We start from the raw sequence: 24,784 nt of genomic DNA, 5'->3' as shown, positions 1-24,784 counted from the left end.
CACAAGGGAACTCCTATATGCTGCATGGTGAGGTTAAAAAAAAAAAAAGAAAAGAATAAGGTAGGAAAATTCCCATGTAATCCAGTGTGAAAACTCTGTGCTTTCACTGCCCAGGGCACTGGTTCAATCCCTGGTGGGGGAACTAAGATCCTGCAAGTTGTGTGGGTGGCCAAAAAAAGAAAAAGAAAGATAGATCAGGAAGTTCTGGCATGGATAGTGGTAAAAAAAAAAAAGAAAAAAAATAGAAAAAAAAGTAAATTTATTCCTAGACATTATTTTTGATGCAATTGTAAATGGGATTGTTTTCTTAATTTCTATTTCTGACAGCTTGTTGTTAGTGTATAGAATTATTTGTATACTGATTTTATATCATGCAACTTTACTGAATTTATTAGTTCAAAACAGTGTTTTGATTTTCTATATAGAATATCATGTCATCTGCAAATAGTGGCCATTTTACCTTTTCCTTCTTGATTTGGATGCCTTTTATTTCTTTTCTTTTTTAGCCTAGGACTTCCAATACTAGGCTGCAAAAGAAGTGGTGATAGCCTCCTTGTTTTGTTGCTGATTTTAGAGGAAAAGCTTTCATTTCAGCTTCTCATCTTTGAGTGTGACATTAGCTATGGGTTTGTCATATATGGCCATGATTATGTTGAAGTGCATGCAGTCACTCTATAACCACTTTGTTGAGAGTTTTTTTTTTTTTATCATAATTGATGTTAAATTTTGTCAATTTTTTTTCCTGCATCTATTGAGATGATTGATTTTTATCCTTTATTTTGTCAGTGTGGCATATCACAGTGATTTGCATATGTTGAGCCATCCTTGCAATCCTAGGATAGATCCCACTTGATTATGGTGTATGAGCCTTTTAATATATTGCTGAATCTGGTTTGCTAATATTTTGTTGAGGATTTCTGCATTTATTCATCGGTGACATTGGCCTGTAATTTCTTGCAGTGTCTTGTTTGTGGCTCGTGGTGCCTTTGTCCAGTAATGCTGGTGACATAAAATGACCTTGGAAGCATTCCCTCCTCTGCTGTTTTTTGAAAGAGTTTGAGAAAAATTGGTATTAATAGAATATTAGTAGAATTTGACTAATAGTAGAATTTATTTTACTATTTAGAAGAATTCATAGTGAAGCCATCTGCTTCTGGACTTTTGTTTGTTGGGAGGTTTTTGATTACTGATTCACTCTCTTTATTAGTACCCAGTTCAGATTTTCTTTCTTCCTGGTTCAGTCTTCGTAGGTTGTATGTTTCTAGGAATTTTTCCGTCTTTTCTAGGTTGTCAAATTTGTTGGCATATAACTGTTCCTAATAGTCTCTTAGGATCATTAGTATTTCTGTGGAATCAGTTGTAATATCTCTTCTTGATTTCTGGTTTTATTTGAGTCCTCTGTTTTTTGGTGAGTCTAGTTAAAGGTTTGTTGAGTTTGTTCATTGTTAAAAGAATCAGCTCTTAGTTTCATCTTTTTAGTCTTATTTCCACTCTGAACTTTATTTCCTTCCTTCTATTAACTTTGGACTTTGTTCTAGTTCCTTGAGATGTAAAGTTATGCTGTTTGAGACCTTTCTTGTTTCCTAAGGCAGTCACCTTTCCTCTGAGAACTGCGTTGGCTGCATCCCGTGTTTTGGTATGTTGTATTTTTCATTTTCAAATGTCTCAAGGTAATTTTTGATGTCTCTTTTGATTGCTTTGAACCATTGGTTGTTCTGTAGCATGTTGTTTAGTTTCCACATATATGTAACTTTTCCAGTTTTCTTTCTGTAATTGATTTCTTGCTTCATTTCACACCATTATGGTCAGAAAAGATGCTTGATATGATTTCAGTCTTCTAAATTTATTGAGACTTGTGACATAACATGATATATCCCGGAGAACGTTCCATGTGCACTTGAGAAGATGTAAATTCTGTTGCTTTTGATGGAATGTTCTGTACTTATCTATTAAGTCCTTTTGTCTAAAGTCCTTTAAGACCAATGTTTATTGATTTTTTGTTGTTGTTGTTGGTTTGTTTGGATGATCTACTGTGGTATAAAAGTCCCCTAGTGTTGTACTGCTGTTCATTTCTTCCTTTAGGTATAGGTATGTCAATAGGTATATCAATATTTGTTTTATATAGTTAGGTGCTCCTGTATTGGGAAATATATTTTCTTGTTGGGTTGACCCCTTTATCACTATGTAATGACCTTCTTTTGTTATTATTTTGTTTTAAAGTCTTATTCTGTCTGATGTAAGTATAGATACTCCAACTTTCATCAGATTTCCATTTTCACAAAATACTTTTTTTCGACTCCTTCCTGTTTGAGTTGTTTGTGTTTTTGCATCTGAAATGAGTTTTTTGTAGGCAGCATTGAGTGTCCTACTTTTTCTTCCATTCAGCCACTCTATGTCTTTTAACTGGAGAATTTAATTCACTTACCTTGAAAATAGGTATTGATAGGTATGTACTTATTTCCCTCTTGTTTCTTCTTTTCTGGCTATTGTGTAGTTCTCTTTGTTCCTTTCCCTTTCTCTTGCTTTCTTCCTTTTGGGCTTGACTTTCTTCAGACTTATGATTAGAGTCTACTACCTTTTGTGTTGTACTATAGGTTTCTGCTTTGTGGTTAGCATAAGGCACACATATAACAGCTTGGATTTATAACAGTCTGTTTTAAGTTGATTGCAACTTAAGTTTGAATGTTTTCTGAAGTGCTACATTTTTGGCATCCTAAAGCTCCCCTCACCATGTTTTATGTTTCTAATGTGACAACTCACATTTTTATTATCTTGTGTATCCCTTAAGTAATTATTGTAGTTGCAGTCATTTTTTTTGGACTTTTTTCTTGTGACTTTCATACTAACTTTATAACTGATTATTCCACTACATTTTCTATATATTGACCTTTACTAGGGAGTTTTACAGTATCATGTGTTATCTTGTCACTAATTAGTGAGCTTTTGTTAGGGCTTCCAAAGCTATATTGAACGAAAGTGGTGAGAGTGGACATCCCTGTCTTATTTCTGGTCTGAGAGGAAAAGCTTTGAGTTTTTAACCATTGAGTATGTTGTTAGCTGTAACTCTGTTATCAGTTCAGTTCAGTCACTCAGTCGTGTCCGACTCTTTGCGACCCCATGGACTGCAGCACACCAGGCTTCCCTGTCCATCACCAACTCCTGGAGCCTACTCAAATTCATGTCCATCATGTCAGTGATGCCATCCAACCATCTCATCCTCTGTCATCCCCTTCTCCTCCCACCTTCAATCTTTCCCAGCATCAGGGTCTTTTCAAAGGAGTCAGTTCTTCGCATCAGGTGGCCAAAGTATTGGAATTTCAGCTTCAGCATCAATCTTTCCAATGAGCACTCAAGACTGATTTCCTTTAGGATGGTCTGGTTGGATCTCCTTGCAGTTCAAGGGACTCTCAAGAGTCTTCTCCAACACCACAGTTCAAAAACATCAGTTCATCGGTGTTCAGCTTGCTTTATAGTCCAACTCGCACATCCATACATGACTACTGGAAAAACCATAGCTTTGACTAGACAGACCTTTGTCAGTAATGTCTCTGCTTTTTAATATGCTGTCTAGGTTGGTCATAGCTTTTCTTGCAAGGAGCAAGTGTCTTTTAATTTCATGGCTGCAGTCACCCTCTGCAGTGATTTTGGACTCCAAGAAAATAAAGTCTGTCACTGTTTCCTTTGTTTCCCCATCTATTTGCCATGAAGTGATGGGACCAGATGCCATGATCTTAGTTTTCTGAATTTTGAGCTTTAAGCCAACTTTTTCATTCTCCTCTTTCACTTTCATCAAGAGGCTCTTTAGTTCTTCTTTGCTTTCTGCCATAAGGGTGGTGTCATCTGCATATCTGAGGTTATTGATATTTCTCCTAGCAATCTTGATTCCAGCTTGTGCTTCATCTAGCCCGGCATTTTGCCTGATGTACTCTGCATATAATTTAAATAAGCAAGGTGACATATACAGCCTTGACATACTCCTTTCCCAATTTGGGGCCAGTCTGTTGTTTCATGTCCAGTTCTAACTGTTGCTTCTTGACCTGCAAACAGATTTCTCAGGAGGCAGGTCAGGTGGTCTGGTATTCCCATCTCTTGAAGAATTTTCCAGTTTGTGGTGATCCACACAGTCAAAGGCTTTGGTGTAGTCAATATAGCAGAAATAGATGCTTTTCTGAAACTCTCTTGCTTTTTCAGTGATCCAATGGATGTTGACACTTTGATATCTGGTTCCTCTGCCTTTTCCAAATCCAGCTTGAACATCTGGAAATTCTTGGTTCATGTAATGTTGAGCCTCGCTTGGAGAATTTTGAGCATTACATTGCTAGCGTGTGAGATGAATGCAACTGTGTGGTAGTTTGAACATTCTTTGGCATTGCCTTTCTTTGGGATGGGAATGAAAACTGACCTTTTCCAGTCCTGTGGCCACTGCTGAGTTTTCTAGATTTGCTGGCATATTGAGTGCAGCACTTTCACAGCATCATCTTTTAGTATTTGAAATAGCTCAACTGGAATTCCATCACCTCCACTAGCTTTGTTCATAGTGATGTTTCCTAAGGGTCACTTGACTTCGCATTCCAGGATATCAGGCTCTAGCTGAGTGATCGCACCATTGTGGTTATCTGGGTCATGAAGATCTTTTTTGTATAGTTCTTCTGTGTCATATGGCCTTTATTATCTTGAGGTATGTCCCCTCTGGGCCTTCCAGGTGGTGCTAGTGGTAAAGAACATGTTGGCCAATGCAGGAGATGTAATAGACATGGGTTTGATCCCTGGGTTCCCTTGGAGGGGGCATGGCAAGGCACTCCAGTATTCTTGCTTGGAGAGTCCATGGACAGAGCAGCCTGGCAGGCTACAGTCCATAGGTCACAAAGGGTCAGATACAACTGAAGCGAGTTGCCATGCATGTACACATGTCTGCTCTATGCCCATTTTCTGGAGAGTTGTTTTTTTTTAATCATAAATGGTGTTAAACTTGTCAAAAGCTTTTTCTGAAACTATTGGGATGATCATATGGTTTTTATTCTTCAATATATGATGTTATATACCACACTGATTGATGTGCCAATACTGAAATATCCTTGCATTTCTGGGGTAAATTTCACTTGATCATAGTGTATGATCCTTTTAATGTATTGTTGGATTCAGTTTGCTAGTATTTTGTTTTAGGATTTTTGCATCTATGTTTATCAGTGATATTGGCCTGTAATTTTCTTTTGTGGTATCTTTATTTGGTTTTTATATCAGGGTGATGATGGTTTCATAGAAGGAGTTTGGAAGTGCTCTTTCCTCTGCAATTTTTTGGAACAGCTTCAGAAGGATAGTGTTAACTCTTCTCTAAATATTTGATAGAATTCACCTGTGAAGCAGTGCGGCCCCAGACTTGGGTTTATTCAGTTCAGTCTCTCAGTCATGTCCGACTCTTTGTGACCCCATGGACTGCAGCACACCAGGCTTCCCTGTCCATCACCAACTCCTGGAGCTTGCTCAAACTCATTTGGTTTGTTGGGAGTTTTTAAATCACAGTTTCCATTTCAGTGCTTGTGATTGGTATGTTTGTATTTTCTATTTTCTCCTGTTTAGTCTCGGGAGATTGTAGTTTCTAAGAATTTGTCCATTTCTTCTAGGTTGTCCATTTTATTGGCATGTAGTTGCTTGCAGTAGTCTCTTCTGATCCTTTGTATTTCTGTGGTGTTCATCGTAACTTCTCCTTTTTCATTTCTTATTTTATTTTATTCAAGCCCTCTCCCCTTTTTTCTTGCTGAGTCTGGTTAAAGATTTATCAATTTTGTTTGCCTTTTCAAAGAATCAGCTTTTAGTTTCCTTGATCTTTTCTATTATTTCCTTTGTCTCTATTTCATTTATTTCTGCTCTGATCTTTATGATTTCTTTCCTTCTACTAACTTTGGGAATTTGTTTGTTCTTCTTTCTCTAGTTGCTTTAGGTGTAAGATTAGGTTGTTTGAGATTCTTGTTTCCTGAGGTAAGACTGCATTGCTGTAACTTCCTTCTTAGAACTGCTTTTGCTGCATCCCATAGGTTTTGGATCATCATGCTTTTGTTTTCATTTGTCTCTCTTTTTTCAATTTTCTCTTTGATTTCTTCAGTGATCCATTGGTTGTATAAGAGCATATTGTTTAACCTCCACGTGTTTGTGTTTTTTTAGTTTTTTTTCTTGTAGCTGATAGATAGTCTCATAACATAATCAGAGAAGATGGTTGATATGATTTCAGTTTTCCTAAATTTACCAAGGCTTGCTTTGTGGCCCAGCATGTGGTCAAACTGGAGAATGCTCCATGTGCACTTGAGAATGTGTGTTCTGCTGCTTTTGGATGGAATGCTCTGTAAACATAAATAAGTCTACCTGGTTTAATTTGCCATTTAAGGCCTGTGTTTCCTAATTACTTTTTTGTATGGATGATCTGTTCACTGATGAAAGTGGGGGTGTTAAAGTCCCCCATTATTACTTTGTTACTGTTGATTTCTCCTTTTCTGGCTGTTAGTATTTGCCTTATATATTGAGGTGCTCCTTTGTTGAGTGCGTATGTACTTACAATTGTTATATTTTCTTCTTGGATTGATCTCTTGATCATTATGTAGTTCTCTTCTTTTGTCTCCTGTAACAGTCTTTAAAGTCCATTTTGTCTGATATGAGTAGTGCTACTCCAACTTTCCTTTGACTTCCATTTGCGTGGAATACCTTTTCTATCCTCTCACTTTCAGTTTGTATGTGTCCCTAGATCTGAAGTGGGTCTTGCATGTGTGTGTGCATATGCACTCAGTCGTGTCTGACTCTCTGCAACCCTGTGGACTATAGCCTGTCAGGCTCCTCTGTTCATGGGATTTCCCAGGCAAGGAAACTGGAGTGGGTTGCCATTTCCTTCTCCAGGGGATCTTCCCAACCCAAGGACTGAACCTGCATTTCTTGTGTCTCCTGTGTTTCCGGGTGGGTTCTTTATCAACTGAGCCACCTGGCAGACAGCATATATATGGGCCTTGTTTTTTGTATCCATTCATCCAGTCTGCGACTTTTGATTGCAGTATTTAATCTGTTTCTGTTTCAGGTAATTATCAATATGTATGTTCTTAATGTCATTTTGTTAATTGTTTTGGATTTATTTTTGTAATTCATTTTTCTCCCCTTCCTCTTTTGCTTTGTGATTTGATGACTACCTTTAGAGTTGTGTTTGGATTCCTTTCTCTTTATCTGTGTGTATCTATTGTAGATTTTCAGTTTGTGGTTCCCATGAGGTTTTGATATAGCAATCTGTGTGTACACGCACATACATATAAAAGATGAAGCTGCTGGCTTCTTAATTTCACATGCATTTCCAGTGTCTTGCATTTGTGCTCACCTTTTCTCAAGATTGCTGGTTTTGATGTCATATTTGTGCATGGGATGATTTCCTACCTTCATAATTTTGTTTCTAGTTGTGGCCTTTTGTTTTTCACCTAGAGAAGCTCCTATAGCATTTGTTGCAAAGCTGGTCTGGTGGTGTTGAATTCTCTTAGCTTTGGCTTGTCTGTCAAGCTTTTGATTTCTCTGTTAAATCTGAATGAGAGTCTTGCTGAGTAGAGTATTCTTGGTTGTACGTTCTTCCCTTTCATCACTGTAAATACATTGTGCCACTTTCTTCTGGCCTCAGAGTTTCTGCTGAAAAATCATCTGATAACCTTATGGGAATTCCCTTGTATGTTATTTGCTGTTTTCCTTCATTGCTTTTAGTATCTTTCCTTTGTCTTTAATTTTTGTCAAATTGATTACTATATGTCTTGACATGTTCCTCCCTGGGTTTACCCCATAAGGACTCTCTGCATTTCTGGGTCTTGAGTGACTCCTTTCCAATGTAAGGGAAGTTTTCAGCTATTATCTCTTCAAATATCTTCTCAGGTCCTTTCTCTTCCTTGGACCCCTGTTATACAAATGTTGGCACAATTAATGTTATTCCAGAGGTCTCTTACACTGTCCTCATTTCTCTTCATTCTTTTTTTTTTTTTATTCTATTCCATGACAGTGATTCCCACCATCCTGTCTTCCAGCTCACTTATGCATTCTTCTGCCTGTTATTCTGCTATTGATTTCTTCTAGTGGATTTTTCATTTCAGTTATTTTACTGTTCACCTTTGTTTGTTCTTTAGTTCTAGGTCTTTGTTAAACATTTATCTTCTTGATCTATGCCTCCATTCTTTTTCCAAGCTCTTGGATCCTCTTTATTGTCATTATTCTGAATTCTTTTTAGGGCAGATGGCCTGTCTCCACTTCATTTAGTTGTCTTTCTGAGGCTTTATCTTGTTCCTTCATTTGGGACCTATTCCTTGGCTGTCTTTTTTTGTCTAACTTTCTGTGATTGTGGTTTCCATTCTGAAGGCTGCAGGTTGTAATTCTTCTTCTGCTGTCTTCACCTTGGTGGATGAGACTGGTCTAAGAGACTTGTTCATGCTTCTTAGTGGGAGGGACTGGTTCCTGCCCGCTGGTGGGTGGAGTTGGGTCTTGTCACTCAGGGCAGGACTATGCCAAGAGGTGTGTTTATCAGGCAGCTGTGTGCTCAGGAAGACTTTGAGCAGCCTGTCTGCTGATGAATGGGGCTGTGTTCCCACTTGGTTCATTGTTTGGCCTGAAGTGTCCTGGCCTGCCGGCTGTAAGCTGAGGCCAGGTCTGGGTGAGAAAATGATGGCCTCCAGGAAGGCTGATGCTAATGAGTACTCCTCAGAACTCCGTTGACTGTGTTTTTGTTCCTGGAGTGAGCCACAGTTGCCCCCTGCCTCTGTAGGAGACCCTCGGATACTAGCGGGTAGGTCTGGCCCAGGCTCTTATGAGGTCACTGTTTATTTCCTTGGGTCCTCGTGTACACAAGACCCTGTGTGTGCCCTCTAAGAGTGGGAGTTTCTGTTTTCCCCAGACCTGTGGAATTCCTGTGATCAAACCCTGTTGGCCTTCAAAGCCAGATTTTCTGGGGCTCTGCCTACCATTGCAGGGGACCCTGACATGGGGCTTAGAACCTTCACTCCTGTGGGAGAATTTCTGTGGTATAATTCTTTTCCAGTTTGTGGGTCACCCACTGGGTGGTGGCTGTGATTTGACTTATCATGATTGCACCCTTCCTACTATCCTGTTGTGGCTTCTTTATTTTTGGGTGTAGAATATCTATTTTTGTAGGTTTCAGTAGTTATTAGTTGATGGTTGTTCCGCAGTTATTTGTGATTTTGGTGTTTTTGTAAGGAGAGGTGAGTTCATGTCCTTCTACTCTTATCATTTAGTTTCAGCCTTAAGCAGTGATGTTTGGAAAGGAATCTTTTCTCTAAGGAGTAGGTCTCAACAGTGGGCTTAAAATATTCAGAAAGCCATGTTGTAAACAGATTTTCTGTGATTCAGGCTTTATTGCTCCATTTATAGAACACCTGCAGACTAGACTTGGCATAATTCTTAAGGGCCCTAGGACTTTCAGAATGGTAAATGAGCACTGGCTTCACGTCTCTGGCTTCATTAACTCTTTAATGAGAGAGTCAGCCTGTCCTTTGAAGTTTGAAGTCAGGCATTGACTTCTCCTCTCTAGCTATGAATGTTCTAGATGACATCTTCTTCCAACAGAGGCTGCTTCATCTATCTTTAAAATCTGTTGTTTAGTGTGTTTTATTATTACATTATTTATACATTTGTATTTGTATGTATATATTTGTATATGTATGTATATATATGTATACATTTGTATACATATGTATTTATACATTAGTATACTTAATGTACTTCATTAAGTATTTTAGGTAGATCTTCTGGATAAATAACTGCAGTTTCTACAATAGCACTTGCATGTTATAGGGGTAGCTTCTTTCTTTAAACTCATGAACCAACCTCTGCCAGCTTCAAACTTTTCTGTGGATGAGGAACATCTATCTCAGATCTCACAGAATTGAAAGAGTGAGGGTCTCTCCCTGGATTAAGCTTTGGCTTAAGGAAATGTTGTTACTGGTTTGATCTTTTGTACAGATCACTAAAACTTTCTTCAGATCATCAGTAAGGCTGTTTTACTTCTCATTTGGGTGTTCACTGGAGTAGCACTTTAAATTTCCTCCAAGAACTTTTCCTTTGCACTTATAACCTGGCAAACTGTTTGGTTTAAGATGCCTAACTTTGGGCTTACCTCTGCTTTCAACATGCCTTCCTAACTAAGCTTAGTCGTTTCTTGATTTTAATTTTAATTTCTAGCTTTTAATTTAAAGTCAGAGATGTGAGGCTTTCCTTCCTCTTGAACACTTACAGGCCACTGAAAGGTTATTAATTGGCCTAATTTTAATATTGTTGTGTCAGGGAAGAGGGGAATCCAAGGAGAGGGAGAGCAGGGTAAAAAAGAGTAGTCAGAACACATGTAACATTTATCACTGTCTTTCTTACATGGGCATAGTTTGTAGCACCCCAAAACAATTACAGTAGTAACACCAAAGATCACTGATTATAGGTCATCACAGCAAATATAATAATGAAAAATTTTGAAATATGGTGATAATTACCAAAACATGCCAGAGTCACAAAGTGATCAAATGCTATTGGAAAAACAGCACTGACGGACTTTCTCAACACAGGATTGCCACAAACCTTGTGAAGTACAGTGAAAGTCGCTCAGTCATGTCCAGCTCTTTGTGACCCCACGGACTATACAGTCCATGGAATTCTCCAGGTCAGAATACTGGAGTGGGTAGCCTTTCCCTTCTCCAGGGGATCTTCCCAACCCAGGGATCGAACCGGGATCTCCTGTGGATTCTTTACCAACTGAGCTATCAGAGACGTCACAAACCTTAAACTTTTAAAAAATGCAGTATCTGTGAAGTGCACAAAAATGAGATATGCCTGTGTGTATGTAACAAGTCGCTTTTCTCTTGCTGCTTCTAATATTCTCTACTTTTCTTAACTTTTGACACTTTAAATATAATGTCTTAGTGGGGATCTCTTTGGGTTCCTCTTACATGGGCTTCCTGGATCTAGAAGCCTGGGATTCAGCTCAGAGATTGTGTTTTAATCAGTCTGGGTCGCAGCTTGGTGAAGAGATTTTAAAATCCTCCAGAGGACTGTAACGCATAGTTAAGTTTGAGAATCCCTGCTTTAAAGCCGCTCAGTCAAAAAGGGCTGTTATCAGCATCGAAACATGTATATTATCAAGTGTGAAACAGATCGCCAGTCCAGGTTGGATGCATGAGACAAGTGCTCAGGGCTGGTGCACTGGGAAGACCCAGAGGGATGGGATGGGGAGGGAGGTGGGAGGGGGGATCGGGATGGGGAACACATGTAAATCCATGGCTGATTCATGTCAATGTATGGCAAAAACCACTACAATATTGTAAAGTAATTAACCTCCAACTAATAAAAATAAATGGGAAAAAAAAAGGGCTGTTATCTATGCAACACCTCCCCACGACAGAGCCAGCCCAGCCGAGGCTAAGTGTGCTACACTTACCTACAGTACTTGAGAGGAGTCCCCGAGAACTCACTGCCATCAGACTCAGGTTCAGATCTGTTCTCAAAGTCAGAAATTCGGAATACAGACAAGCTGGCATTCACGTAGCCAACCATGCACCTAAAAATGAAAACAGATTCTGTAATTAGACTCTGATCACCCTTGCATCCAATCTACCAAGGGTCTACTTGCTAGAAATTCCTGCAGTTATAGGTGTCTTACCTGACCCTGTCTTGTCATAGCACTCAAGTTGGAATACACTGAAAAAGCCTGGCTGTGTTAAATGAGAAATAAGTCATTTCTTTTCTTCTGGTCCTTTTTGTGCAGAATCATCATATAGAACAGCACTACCCCACTCAATGCTTCAGTGAAACGGTGAAAGCATTGCATAATCAGTACAAATTAGGTCACGGCTTCTTTCATAAATACACACATACATGTAAACATAATCACATTCCTTCATTACTGGTTGTCTATACTTTCTTATGTGGGGTTTCCCAGGTGCCTCAGTAGGTAAAGAACCTCCCTGCAATCCAAGAGATGCCAGAGATATGGGATCGATTCCTGGGTCAGGAAGATCCCCTGGAGGAGGGCATGACTACCCACTCCAGTATTCTTGCCTGGAGAATCTCATGGACAGAGGAGCCTGGTGGGCTACAGTCCATAGATCACAAAGAGTTGGACATGACTGAAGTGAATGAGCAAAGCACATATTTTTATAATGACCTGAATATAATTGGTATGGATATGACACCCCCTCCCCAATTCATCCATGCCACAATCATGCTAGATTATGTTTCCTTCATGTATCATATGCGTCCATGCCTCTGCTTACGTTGGGATTCCTCACTCATTTTGTACAAGTGGTAACACTGTCCATCCTCCGATGGCCAGCTGAGATGCCATCTCTTGTGTGAAGATGTCCTAATATGCCTAGTCAGAAGCTTCATTCCCTTCTCTCTGTGGTGCTACTGTATTTACTTCATAATGGCCATATAGCTTATCCTAGAGTTGACTGCATACATGTATATCTTCTCCTTTGGACTGTAGTGTTTTTTATTTTTGGATCAAAAGAGGTATCATCAATACTTTGGTATCCTAGGATAGTCTCACGCAGTGTAGGAATCCAGTAAATATTGAATGTAATGGATTTGATTGGAGAGGACCTAAAGTATCAGGGGTTCTGTCAAGGTCTGGAAGATGGATCAGGAATAAAAGTATTACCTAGGATTATAAGCTTTTTGAGGACATGGCTTTCAGCCTGTGCTGGGGGTTCAGTATATTACAGTACAAGAAACTCGGGCTTTGGAGTCATATATTGTAGCTTTGCTGCTTTCTAGCCATGTCATATTGACAAAGTATGCAACTTCTTTAAAGCAACAAATAGGCCACCTCACAGGGTCATTGTGGGAATAAAATGATATGCATAAACCATAGCTGCCTATGTACTGCTTATATACTCTGTTATACTGCTTAGCATATAGCAAGATCTTAATAAACCTGAGTGGCTATCATTCATTTTGTTGCATTCACCTAGCAAGAGGTCAACAAATAATTATCAATTGAAAGAATAAATAATGGTTTTCAGACTCTTTTCATTAGTGTGTCTGATGTGATTATTCAAAGTGGCTGAACATCAGACCCAAGTGATGACACAGATACAGTTCTGAGAGCACATGGGTTCTGTATGTGTGTTGTCTTGCTCAAGAAAAGGCTGGACTTAGGTGAACCAAGCAGAAGGGCTCATTTGTCAAGTCACTCATGAGTGAAAGTGATGGTCAGAGTGTGTGTAACATGCCCTTCTCCCACTGGCAGCAGGCGTCCCTATCACTCCTTAAAAGGGTAATTTGAAATGATTTCTCTCTCATATATGAACTGCCTAGAACATGACATGAAAACAAATCAGTGTCTTGATGATAATTAGTTTTCAGAGAGGGGGCCGGTTTTGTGAAATATGGAGCAGAGCCTTCTCAGGAGCTGGGCTGTGGGAAGGGAAAGGTGCTCTGGAAACTGGCAAAAAACAGGCCATTGTTGAAATGGAATAATTATTTCCAGGCCCTCCTACACTCTTCTCTCATAACGCAGCCCTGAGCTTTACTGAGATTAAAGCTGCTTGTCTAATGGCTGCTGCTGAAAAAACCTCAATTGAGAACTTACATTCAAATGAGATACCTGTCTCATGGGCTGAATACCTTAAAGCCTCAAAATAAAAGGGGTATGTCACTGAACTATTTATTAAGCATATTCATTTGATGTCACTCATAAATCAAGCTGAAAATGTGCCTTTAGTGGGCGTGTACTCCCTCTGGGTCCAACGTGTTACATGTGAAGCTAGTACATATATACATATTGTCAACTGTGTAAGTCCTTCCTCCATGCTATTTTCATAACCAGAGGAGGAGGAGGACTGCGAATGCTGGACTGTCTCGGCATTTCTCTGTCTCCACCGTGGGAGAATCTGGGCTTGCCAACGTCACACAGTTGGGACCGTCATCGATTCAGGGAGGTGAGGTTTCCCACGCCTCACTGTACGGTGTGCTTCAACCCCAGTGGCATCCACGTGTCAGCCCAGCGGCCTCCTGTTACAGCAGGAAGGCCCCAGGCAGCGGCAGATCCCATGTCTGCTATTCCACTCGCTGCCAGGTGGTCTGAGGACCCTCCGTGTGACACAGCCCCAGCTCCCAGTGAGATACAGCGAAGATGAGGCTACACTGATGATCAGGGAGAAGTGAGAGGGACGGAGAAAAAGGTATCAGACAAAGGAGGTGTTTCCTGGGAACATAAAATAATAAATAATTTCCTTAAGGGGCAGGTAGCCTCCGCAGGCATTTCTAAGAAAGGAGATTCAGAAAAACGTCTTATGAAAAGGCAGCATTGTTTGAATTAGAATGCATACCTTGTCCAAGTAATGCCTGAGAAGACATATTTAAATGTGAGAATTCTGGTTTTAACATTATTCATTATTTATTGCTTTCCATCCTTTACTATGGGGGAAAAGGATGAACTAGAGATGATTATTGTACCTGGCTTCCCTGCTGGCTCAGACAGTGAAGAATCTACCTGTCATGCAGGAGACCTGGGTTCAATCCCTGGATCGGGAAGATCCCCTGGAGAAGGGAATGGCAACCCACTCCAGTATTCTTGCCTGGAGAATTCCATGGGCAGAGAATCCTGGCAGGCTACAGTCCATGGGGCCGCAAAGAATCGGACACGCCTGAGCGACTAACACACACACTCATAGTTATACTTACTATAACTGTTATCTGGGAGAGAACAGAATGAGAAGCTGACTTTTGAATCTGTTGATTCCAGGTCAGACTCACTGCAGAGCATCTTTGAATTCTGCTAAAGTAAATTTGCTTTTGAGGTTTTAGGCATTGTGACTCACAAAGCATGGGGTGACAGGGCAAAAAATCCAGGGGAAATGAGATCAGGTTTGTGCATTTAAAGTCAGACATGTTTTTTAGATGACTATAATAAATAACTTAAGTAACTAACACTTTCACTTAACCATCAGCTTTATCTTTTGAAATACAACTTTGAAACTGATTATGATGTTGATCTATTTAATTGATTTATAGTTTATAAATATAGTTCATTCAGATATTCATAACCTATTCTGTGAAAATTTGAGCAGTGTCCTTGATCAAGTCTGTAACTCCTTATGAGATCACTATTTCTACAGGAAAATTACCTTGATTTTATTTATCACTACATCATGTACACCAGGTACATACCTCACAGTAATTCTTGGGCCTGCATATATCCTTAGAGAATGTTGCCAAACTGTAAGAGAATGTTCCCAAACTGTAATCTATGTCTGTCTGATACCAAAGTAATTAGTTTGATGTATTCATTGAGGGTAAGGGATCAAACTGATAAACTGGTTATTTGTGCTTTCTGGGAAAAAAATTTAGTTTGTTGACTGAAATTTTAACTCTAATTGGCAGGAACAATTTTATAATTTGCACCTTCAATTTTATTTCACAATTTCTGCCTCCTGATGTCTGCCCAGAGGTGATTTCAGTTATCTAAGCTCTTTTTAAAGGGCCCCTGGGAAGATACCCTCAAAGAGGAAGTGACTTCATTTTATAAACAATAAACAGTCTGATCACAGGCAGCAGGAAAGACAGAGTGTCTTGAGAGGGAAGATGACAATGTCTGAAATACTCTTGTGTACCCCTATGTGGAGACCATGCCTCAAACCACAGTGTTCCAGATCTGGCTGAAAATGAGACTGTCCTCCCCACTGTGTCACTGAAGGCTTGTCTGCAGAGCGTGTGTGCTGGGGGAGAGACTAGTTGGAACACACGGCTAGGAATAACTGAAGCACGCTGTCATAGGGACAAGGGGCCTGCGAACTGAATGACCCTGGATGGAGGCTTGAAATTCTCATCCGTGGAGGAGCCAGGGAAGCCTGAAAGAAACCTGGAGGTTGGGAGAAAGGTGATGGGTCTGGTTGGAGTACTGTTGACTTGGGTCAGTTTAAATTGAAATATGACATTTCTACAATTGGACTAAATTGTGAGTGGGATTTGACTCTGACTGCATGTGCTACCCCAGAAGCCTGTGACATCTAAAATTTGATAATGCTGCTCCTCTATGAGTTCAGTCATCTCTGAAGCATTTTTAAATTGGAAAAAGAAGAAACCTAAAAAGGATAATAGAGTAGCTGGTGGGGCAGAAAATAAGATTCATGGAGAAACATAGACAAATGTAACTACTTGAAAACAAGAAAAATGAACAATGGAGTAGAAGATTAAAAAGTGGATGTATAAATATTGAAGGTGGCAAAGGTTAAGAGAAAGGTTGTTTTAAAAAAAAGGAACTGGAGAGCACAATAAAACTGAAATATAAGGAGGCTATTTAGATAAATTCTAATCACCATGAACACTGTCTTAAATCTAATAGGCTGCCAAAAGTCTAAAGAATTGATTCACTATTAACTGTGCATAATGTTCCTACTTTATTTTTTGGTTCCCTCTAGAATAAGACACGGAGAAGGCAATGGCAACCCACTCTAGTACTCTTGTCTGGAAAATCCCATGGAGGGAGCAGCCTGGTAGGCTGCAGTCCGTGGGGTTGCTAAGAGTCAGACACGACTGAGCGACTTCACTTTCACTTTTCACTTTCATGCATTGGAGAAGGAAATGGCAGCCCACTCCAGTGTTCTTGCCTGGAGAATCCCAGGGACGGGGGAGCCTGGTGGGCTGCCGGCTATGGGGTCGTACAGAGTCGGACACGACTGAAATGACTTAGCAGCAGCAGCAGAAGAACAAGACAGGTTTCACAATATTTGAAATAAGGGAAGAATGAGAATAACCACTGGAATTTAAACCCCACAGAGTTGACTATTGATGAGTTGGATAATGGCTTATTGGCACAGGCCTTGAGAGCTGTGAGGTTTACGATGAGTCCTGCCTTATGATTCTGGATTTAATCTCTCAATCTCTTTCTGCTCTTCAAAATGAGGGTAATAATACATGTCCTTGCTCCCTGAATTGTTTTGAGAATCAAACCATACATGAATGTGATTTGAATATAGGTAAGCTTTTCTAGGCTAAGTCAAGCACAAAATGTTGACAACAGTTACAGTTAGAAAGAAATGCATCCATAGTACAACATAAGTTTTTAAATCTTTCTTTAAATGGGATGGTATGCTCACTTAAAGTTGCTACAGTGTATGTGTTTAACAACCACATGGCTAGTGTAGTAATGAACTTTATAGAAATTTCCTCAAATAACTGGATTGTGAGCTGGACCTAGACTACACAGGTATGAATTCAGCCGACTTTGTTTGGTGGCACTGTCCTCCTTGAGGGCTGGTGGAACTATAAGAGCTACAGACAGTGAATTAATTTGGCTCAAACTAGTAAGCCAAGAGGCAGGGCTGCTTGTGTGAATAAGCAATAGCCCAAGTGAGATGATTTCTGGGGCACTGAAATGATCCGGTGACACCAACACACGTTCTACTCTGACCTACAAGACATTTAAACCCCACGATTAGATTATTTTGACATTAACCAAACAGGGTTGTTGTACTTTTTCCCATTGAAGTATGTTAGGACTTTTTATCTTTTTTCCCAAGGATGTATTAATAGAAGTGAAAGCTAGGGGACATGTTATGACATTGTCAAGGCTTTATCTGACCAGAAATACAGCACTGGACATCACTGAGGTGATGCTATAGAACTGACCTCTCAGGGAGTTAAGTTTACCCACTTTGCCTACGATAATAACGATAATATTGACACTGGTAAAGTCAAGAGCCAGGAAAGAAGCATTCAGTTACTTATTCCACAAGTATTTATTGAGTACTTAATGGGCACCTGGCACGTGGTTGAACATTTCTGCAAATATAAAAGTTGCTGAGTCTACCTAATGACACAAGGGGAATCAAATAATATTTTTACAGACTCATAAAAATGGCATAACTATACATCAAGGACTACTTCTTTTTGCTACACAGCATACCACACATTTTTAAATTCATGGTGGGCAAGAGTGGGAAAAAAATGATTAATTGCTCTTCTCACATTTGATTCCATCTAAAACTTGTATGCTTTATATGACTCCCAGCCCTTCAGTAGAACAGAATGTTTTCTTTGGCCAAAAGTATTGTTATATCATAATCCCACCTCCCCCACAACAGGCCTTCTTGTCCTGGACTTGTGTCCCATGTACTCCAAAGCAGAGGCTTCTGTTTGGGTGTCCAGCTGTACACAATGGCTAGGGAATGGGGATTCCGTGATGGTTTTATGGCCAACTTACTTTTGCCCAGCTTCTCCTTGGCCTGCACAGGGTCCATACTTATAAGCATATACCAAGCGAGGGATGAAGTCAGATGTGATCGCTATGACAAATGCATTTGTAATGACGGAGAGAATTCCAATGCCTTCAAGAATCCCATACCAAATTCCTATTCAAAGAGAAGTTTTAGTTAATTCCAGATACAACAGCAGAGGCAAATAAGTATGAAAACAACTGGGGTAACTAATTTTCAATAGCCCTTTCCATGGGTCCTTCCATCATTCCAAATACTGATACTTGCAATCAGAAGGAAGAATTTCTACTTGCAAACACCTTGGCACTGAAGGAGTTTGCACGCAAGCGCCAATGCTCATGACTTAAAACTCAATCAGCTTCAGACATAAGGAGAGAATTCTGGTTGATGATAAGGTACCAAATGCCATCTGCTAAGACTGGCTGGCATATGCAGTGTCAAGCTGTCACCAGACTAGGAGATCCTCAGGGTAAGTATTGGATCCTTCCAGTTCATCTTTATGGACCAAGTTCCTGATGCATGACCCAAGGTAGGTGCTCATTGAATGTCTGTTTCATCTGGAGGTTAAGAGACCACTGAGGTAACGTCCACACTGAATTCTCTTCCACACATGCTGACTGAGCACCTGCCAGGTCTATATGAAGCACTGAATGCAGAAATGAATAAAAGATGCTGGTTCAACTTAGCACCTCTAGTCAAAAACCAAAAGCCATCTCTGCCTCTAGAAAAATGGGACCATGTTCTTGTGACTCAGGCAGACATTTAGGAAAGAGCAAAACAAACTTAAGCAAATGCAAGATCTACTTTCAAAAGGAAGCGGTAATGAATCAAATTTTAAATTCTAGCATCCTAGGACAGAAACAACCAAACTGAGAATCTATGTAAGCACAAATTCTCTAGTACTGGAAATTATAAATTTTCAAACAGGTAACTGTACTTGCTATCTAATATTATTTAAAGCTAATATAATTATTATTTTGCAAGATTTAGTCATCTTACATGGAAACTATATATAAATATCTAAAGTCAGTGGCTCTTTTATCTACCAGACAATTAATATCTTTTAGAAACACCCCCAATCCAACTTACCTATATCTTTGGCCCTTGAAGCTAAAGGTCGCCTCCACTGTGTGACAAATTTATAAGCGTCAAGTCGAATTTCAATTATATTATTCAGTAAGGCCAGAAGTGGTGCTAGGGGAAAAGCTGCCACAAAGATAGTTGTAAATCCAAACTGAAGAACTAGGGAAGGAAAAAGAACAGAGCGTATTGGCTTTCCAGTACTATTTTCAGAAGCTTAGTACTCTGAATATGCCACTGTTTTAACCCACGTGCTTGTGCTGGGCTAAGTCACTTCATTCGTGTCCCACTCTCTGTGACCCCGTGGACTGTAGCCCACCAGGCTCCTCTGTCCATGGGATTTCTAAGGCAAGAATACTGAAGTAGGCTGCCATTTCCTCCTCCAGGGGATCTTCCTGACCCAGGGATTGAACCTGCATCTCTTGACTCTCCTGCATTTGTTAGGTGGATTCTTTACCACTAGTGCCATCTGGGAAGCCCTATTTTCCCCCAAAGCACAGGGAACGTATCTTCTAGAAAGATGGCCAGGACACTTGAAAAAGAGGTGCTCCCTGAGCCTGGAAGCAATGGCACCCTAGGAGCAGTAATCATACCTCAAGTCCAGATCTTGTTTTCTAAATACCATTCCCTAGTAAAAGGAACCAGAGCTCCTTGGAGAAATGATTGATTCCAGAGCTATCGCAGGCAAAAGTCAAGATAAGAGTTTGTTGTATGTGGCTAAAGTTATTTGTCCTATACCCAATCTGTCAAGGGTTCTTTTTTAATCATAGAAGAATGTCGAATTTTGCAAATTCTTTTCCTGCATTTATTGAGATATCATATGATTTTTATATGTCATCCTATTAATCTGATATATTACATTAAAATGTATATATGTTAAACCAGTCATGCATCACAGATAAATCCCACTTGGCTCTAGTATACAATTGTTTTATTGTGTTCTTGAATTCGGTTTGCTAATATTTTGAGAATTTTTGCATCTATATTCATCAAGATTATTGGTCTAATGTTATCTTTTCTTGTGCTTTCCCTATCTGGCTTTGGTATCAAGGTAATGCTGGCCTTGCAGAATGAGTTTGGGGGTGTTCCCTCCTCTTCAATTTTCTGTAAGTGTCTGAGAAGGATTTGTATTCTTTTAATGTCTGGTAGAATTCACCAGTGAAACTGTCTGGGTCCTGTGGTTTTTCTGTGTTGGGAGACTTTTGATTACTGATTCTCTCTCTTTAATCATTATTGATCTTTTCAGATTTTCTGTTTTTTGCTGATTCAGTGTTGGTAGGTTGTGCATTTCTAGAAACTTATCTATTTCTTCTAGGTAATATCATATGGTATTTTTCTTTCGCTCTGACTTACTTTAGATATCCACGTTGCTGAAAGTGGCATTATTTTATTCTTTTTTATGGCTGAGTAGTATTCCACTGTATATATGTATCACAACTTCTTTATCCATTCATTTGGCAACGAACATTTAGGTTGTTTCATGTCTTGCTATTATAGATAGTGCTTCTATGAACAAAGGAGTATATGCACCTTTTTGAATTCTAGTTTTGTCCCATTATATGCCCAGGAGTGGGATTACTGGATCATATAGCAACTCCATTTTTAATTTCTTGAGGAACTTCCATACTATTTTCCATAGTGGTTGCACTAATTTACATTCCAACCAATAGTGCAGGAGGGATTCCTTTTTCTCCATACCCTCTCTAGTATTTATTATCTGTAGACTTTCTGATAATGGTCATTCTAATCCTCATGGTAGTTTTGATTTGCATTTCTCTAATAATTAGAGAAAGGCAGGTGAGGTAGTCCTCTCTTGAAGAATTTTCCAGTTTGTTTTGATTCACACAGGCAAAGAAAAGCTTTGGTGTAGTCAATAAAGCAGAAGTAGATGTTTTTCTGGAACTCTCTTGCTTTTTATGTGATCCAATGGATGTTGGCAATTTGATCTCAGGTTTCTAAATCAAGATGGCAGAGGAACCAGGTTTGGAAAATTCCCAGTTATTTTTTAAAATGAACTCTCTGCCCCCCACCCCTCACTTGCTTCTGGTATACCAATTATTCTCAGATTTGTCTGATTGAATCTGATAGTTCTCATAGGGTTTCTCTACTTTTTAAAAAGTCTAATTTCTGTCTTCTTTTGACCGAATTATTTCAATATTCCTGTCCTCCAGTCATTTTATTCTTTTTTCCATCTGGTCTGTCCTGTTACCTTCATCTCATTCATTGAATTCTTCAGCTCCAGAATTTGGTTCTCTTTTATAATTTCAATCTCTTTAGTAAAGGACTCTTTCTGTTCATTAATTTTATTCCCAAGTTCATTGAATTACCTTCCCGTGGTTTTTTTTTTTTTGTAGCTCAATGATTTTCTTTACACCTGTTTTGAATTCTTTACCACTTAGATTGAAATATTATTTTTCTTTTTGTAATCCCACATTTCCTTGATTTTTCAGTGTTTGATACATGCACTTCTTCTTTCACCTTTGAAGTAGCAGACACCTACCCCAGTCAAGAATTCGTACTTACTTTGCTCCTTTCAACAGTCTTTAAGTCTAGCAATCTCTATTGTGTGCCAGACATATAAAAGTTCTAGATCAAGGGTCAGCAAATTATAGCCTGAAGGCCAAATCTAGATAACTCTCTGCTTTGTTTCTTTTCTTTTTTTAAACCTACCTGTGAGTTAAGAATAGTTTTTACATTTTAAGTAGTTATGTAAATACCTATACAACCATTTAAAATATAATAGCCTCAATCTTGCATCATGACCCCCAAAGTCAAAATTATTTACTGTCTAGCCCTTTAAGAACAAGTTATTGATCTCTGCTCTTAGTGATGTTCTTTTGCAGCAAAGAAGGAGATGATCAGTGTGGTCATGAGTTAAGCCAAGCTGGTCCTGGGGTATGGTTTTTGTAAAGCTCAGTTCACCTGCCTGGCTGTGACTGAGAACATGGTGGACCTTTATCTCTGCCAATGACCACAGAGGCTCAGTTCTGTCCTTGGGGAGGTTTTACAGTTAGTTCCTTAGCTGCTTGCCCATCACATCTTCAAAATATTACATTATTATAGATAAAGAATGACTTTAAATAAGATAAAATTTCAACTCAACGGTAAAATAGAACAATCCTAAACTGTTTGCACATAATAATACAGCTTCAAAGTATATAAAGTAAAAATTGACCAAACTAGAAGGAGCATAAGATAAAGTCCACAATCATACTTGAGAATTTTAACACTCTTTTGTTAGTAACTAGTAGAGGAAATAGACAAAGTTTAATAGGACACGAATGTTAAGATTTGAAAAACATAACAAACTTGCCAACTAATAGACACAGAAGATTATACTCAACAATTGCAGAACATACTTTAAACATTCATCCAAACAGAAAATATGCAGAGGCATAAAACAAATCTCAGCACATATTAAATTATTAAACTACCACAGAGTATCCTTTGACCACAGCAGAATTAAAAATCAATGACAGAAGAAGAAAAAGGTTTGATACCAGTTAGAGACAAAACAGTAGAGGACTTGAACTCACCTCTTCTCATAAAAACACCAAAATCACAACCTACTGTTGAACAACCATCAACAAAAAAGACTACACCCTATGAGAAAATATATTCTATATCCAATGACAAGAAGCTACAACAAGATGGCAGGAGGGGCATTTTTGTGGTATAATCACATCCCATACCTGCTGGAAAGAGAAAATAATTGTATCACAGAGGTTCTCCCATAGGAGTAACAGTTCTGAGCTCCACATCAGACTCCTCAGTCTGGGCATCTGGCACTGGGAGGAGAATCCCTCAGAAGAACATTTGTCTTTGAATGCCAGCGGGGCATGATCACAGGCACGTCACAGGACTGAGGCAAACAACACTCTTAGAAGGTACATACAAGGTCTCGTGTGCACTGGGCAGGGAAAAAGCAGTGACTTCATAGGAACCTGGCCCAGACCTACCTTCTGGCCTTGGAGGGCCTCCTGGGGTGAAAGATCTCCAAGGGATGGCTGTGGCTTGCTGTGGCCCACTGTGGGGGCAGGACAATGGTGGCAGAAGTACTGGGGAGTACTCATTGATGTGAGCTCTGCTGGAGGCTGCCATTTTTCTCATCAAGACCTGGCCCCATTCAACAGCAGGTAGGTTCCAGTGTTGGGATGCCTTAGGGACCCCCTGGTGGCTGGGAGGGTAAAAAGTCTGCCTGCAATGTGGGAGACCTGAGGTCCATCCCTGGGTCGGGCAGACCCCCTGGAGAAGAAAATGGCAACCCACAAGTATTCGTGCCTGGAAAATCCCATGGATGGAGAGGAGCCTGGCAGGCTACAGTCCATAGGGTTGCAAAGAATTGGATAAGACTGAGCAACTTCACGTTCACTTTCAAACAACCAAAAGGGTGAGAATGTAGCTCCAGCCATCAGCAGATAGACTGCCTAAAGCCAACCTGAGCAAATCAGTCTGTGCAATTATTGTGTCAACAAGTTGAAAAATAAAAGCTATGTGATCACCTTAATAGACTGTTTTATAAAATTCAACACCTATTTATGATAAAAACTCTCCAGAAAGTGGACTTAGAGGGAATATACCTCAACATAATAAAGGCCATATATATAAAAAAAAAATAAAGGCCATATATAACAAACCCACTACTAACATCATACTCAATGGAGAAAAGCCGAATGCATTTCCTGTAGGATCAGGAGCAAGACAAAAACACCCCCACTCACCACTTTTATTCAACATAGTTCTGGACATCCTAGCCAACAGCAATCAGAAGAAGAAAAAGGAATCCAACTTGGAAAAGGAGTAAAACTGTCACTATTTGCAGATGAAATGATACTGTACACAAAAAACCCTAAAGATGTTATCAGAAAACTACTAGAGTTTATGGATGAATTTGGTAAGATCGCAGGAAACAAAATAGTATACTCTGTTGCATTTCTGTATACTAACAACAAAAGATCAGAAAGTGAGGGAAATAATCCCATTTACCATCACATCAAAGTGAATAAAATATTCAGGAATAAGCCTACCTAAAGAGGCAAAAGACACTGAAAACTCTTAAGATGCTGATGAAAGAAATGAAGATGACGCAAACAGATGGAAAGATACACTGTGTTCTTGGATTGGAAGAATGAATATGATCAAAATGACTATACTACCCAAGGCAATCTACAGATTCAATGCAATTTCTATTACCAATGGCATTTTCCACAGAACTAGAATGAAAAAAATCTTAAAAATTAGTATGGAAACACAGAAGACCCCAGATAGCCAAAGCTATCCTGAGAAAGAAAAATGAATCTGGAGGAATCAGGTTCCCCAACTTCAGCTTATACTACAAAGTTACAGTCATGAGAATAGTACGTTACTGGCACAAAAGCAGAATTATAGATAAATGGAACAGGACAGAAAACCCAGAAATAAATCCATGCATCTATAGTAAATTAATCTATGACAAAGTAGGCAAGACTATACAATGGAGA

General features: G+C 39.4%; 1 protein-coding gene across 1 annotated transcript in view; it reads right to left on the bottom strand.

Annotated features, from left to right (window-relative positions):
* Positions 1-24,784, bottom strand: part of ANO4 (anoctamin 4) — a 424,034-nt gene that overhangs the window by 17,322 nt on the left and 381,928 nt on the right. The window contains exons 25-27 of the mRNA XM_043441305.1: positions 19,314-19,466; positions 18,212-18,359; positions 11,441-11,560 (exon numbers count right to left, since the gene is read on the bottom strand). Of these exons, the coding sequence (XP_043297240.1) occupies positions 11,441-11,560; positions 18,212-18,359; positions 19,314-19,466 (421 nt within the window). The remainder of the gene's footprint in view (positions 1-11,440; positions 11,561-18,211; positions 18,360-19,313; positions 19,467-24,784) is intronic.

The sequence above is a fragment of the Cervus canadensis genome, chromosome 21 (assembly GCF_019320065.1).
Source record: "Cervus canadensis isolate Bull #8, Minnesota chromosome 21, ASM1932006v1, whole genome shotgun sequence".
NCBI classification, from domain to species: Eukaryota; Metazoa; Chordata; class Mammalia; order Artiodactyla; family Cervidae; genus Cervus; species Cervus canadensis.
This window is presented reverse-complemented; position numbering and strand designations above follow the sequence as displayed.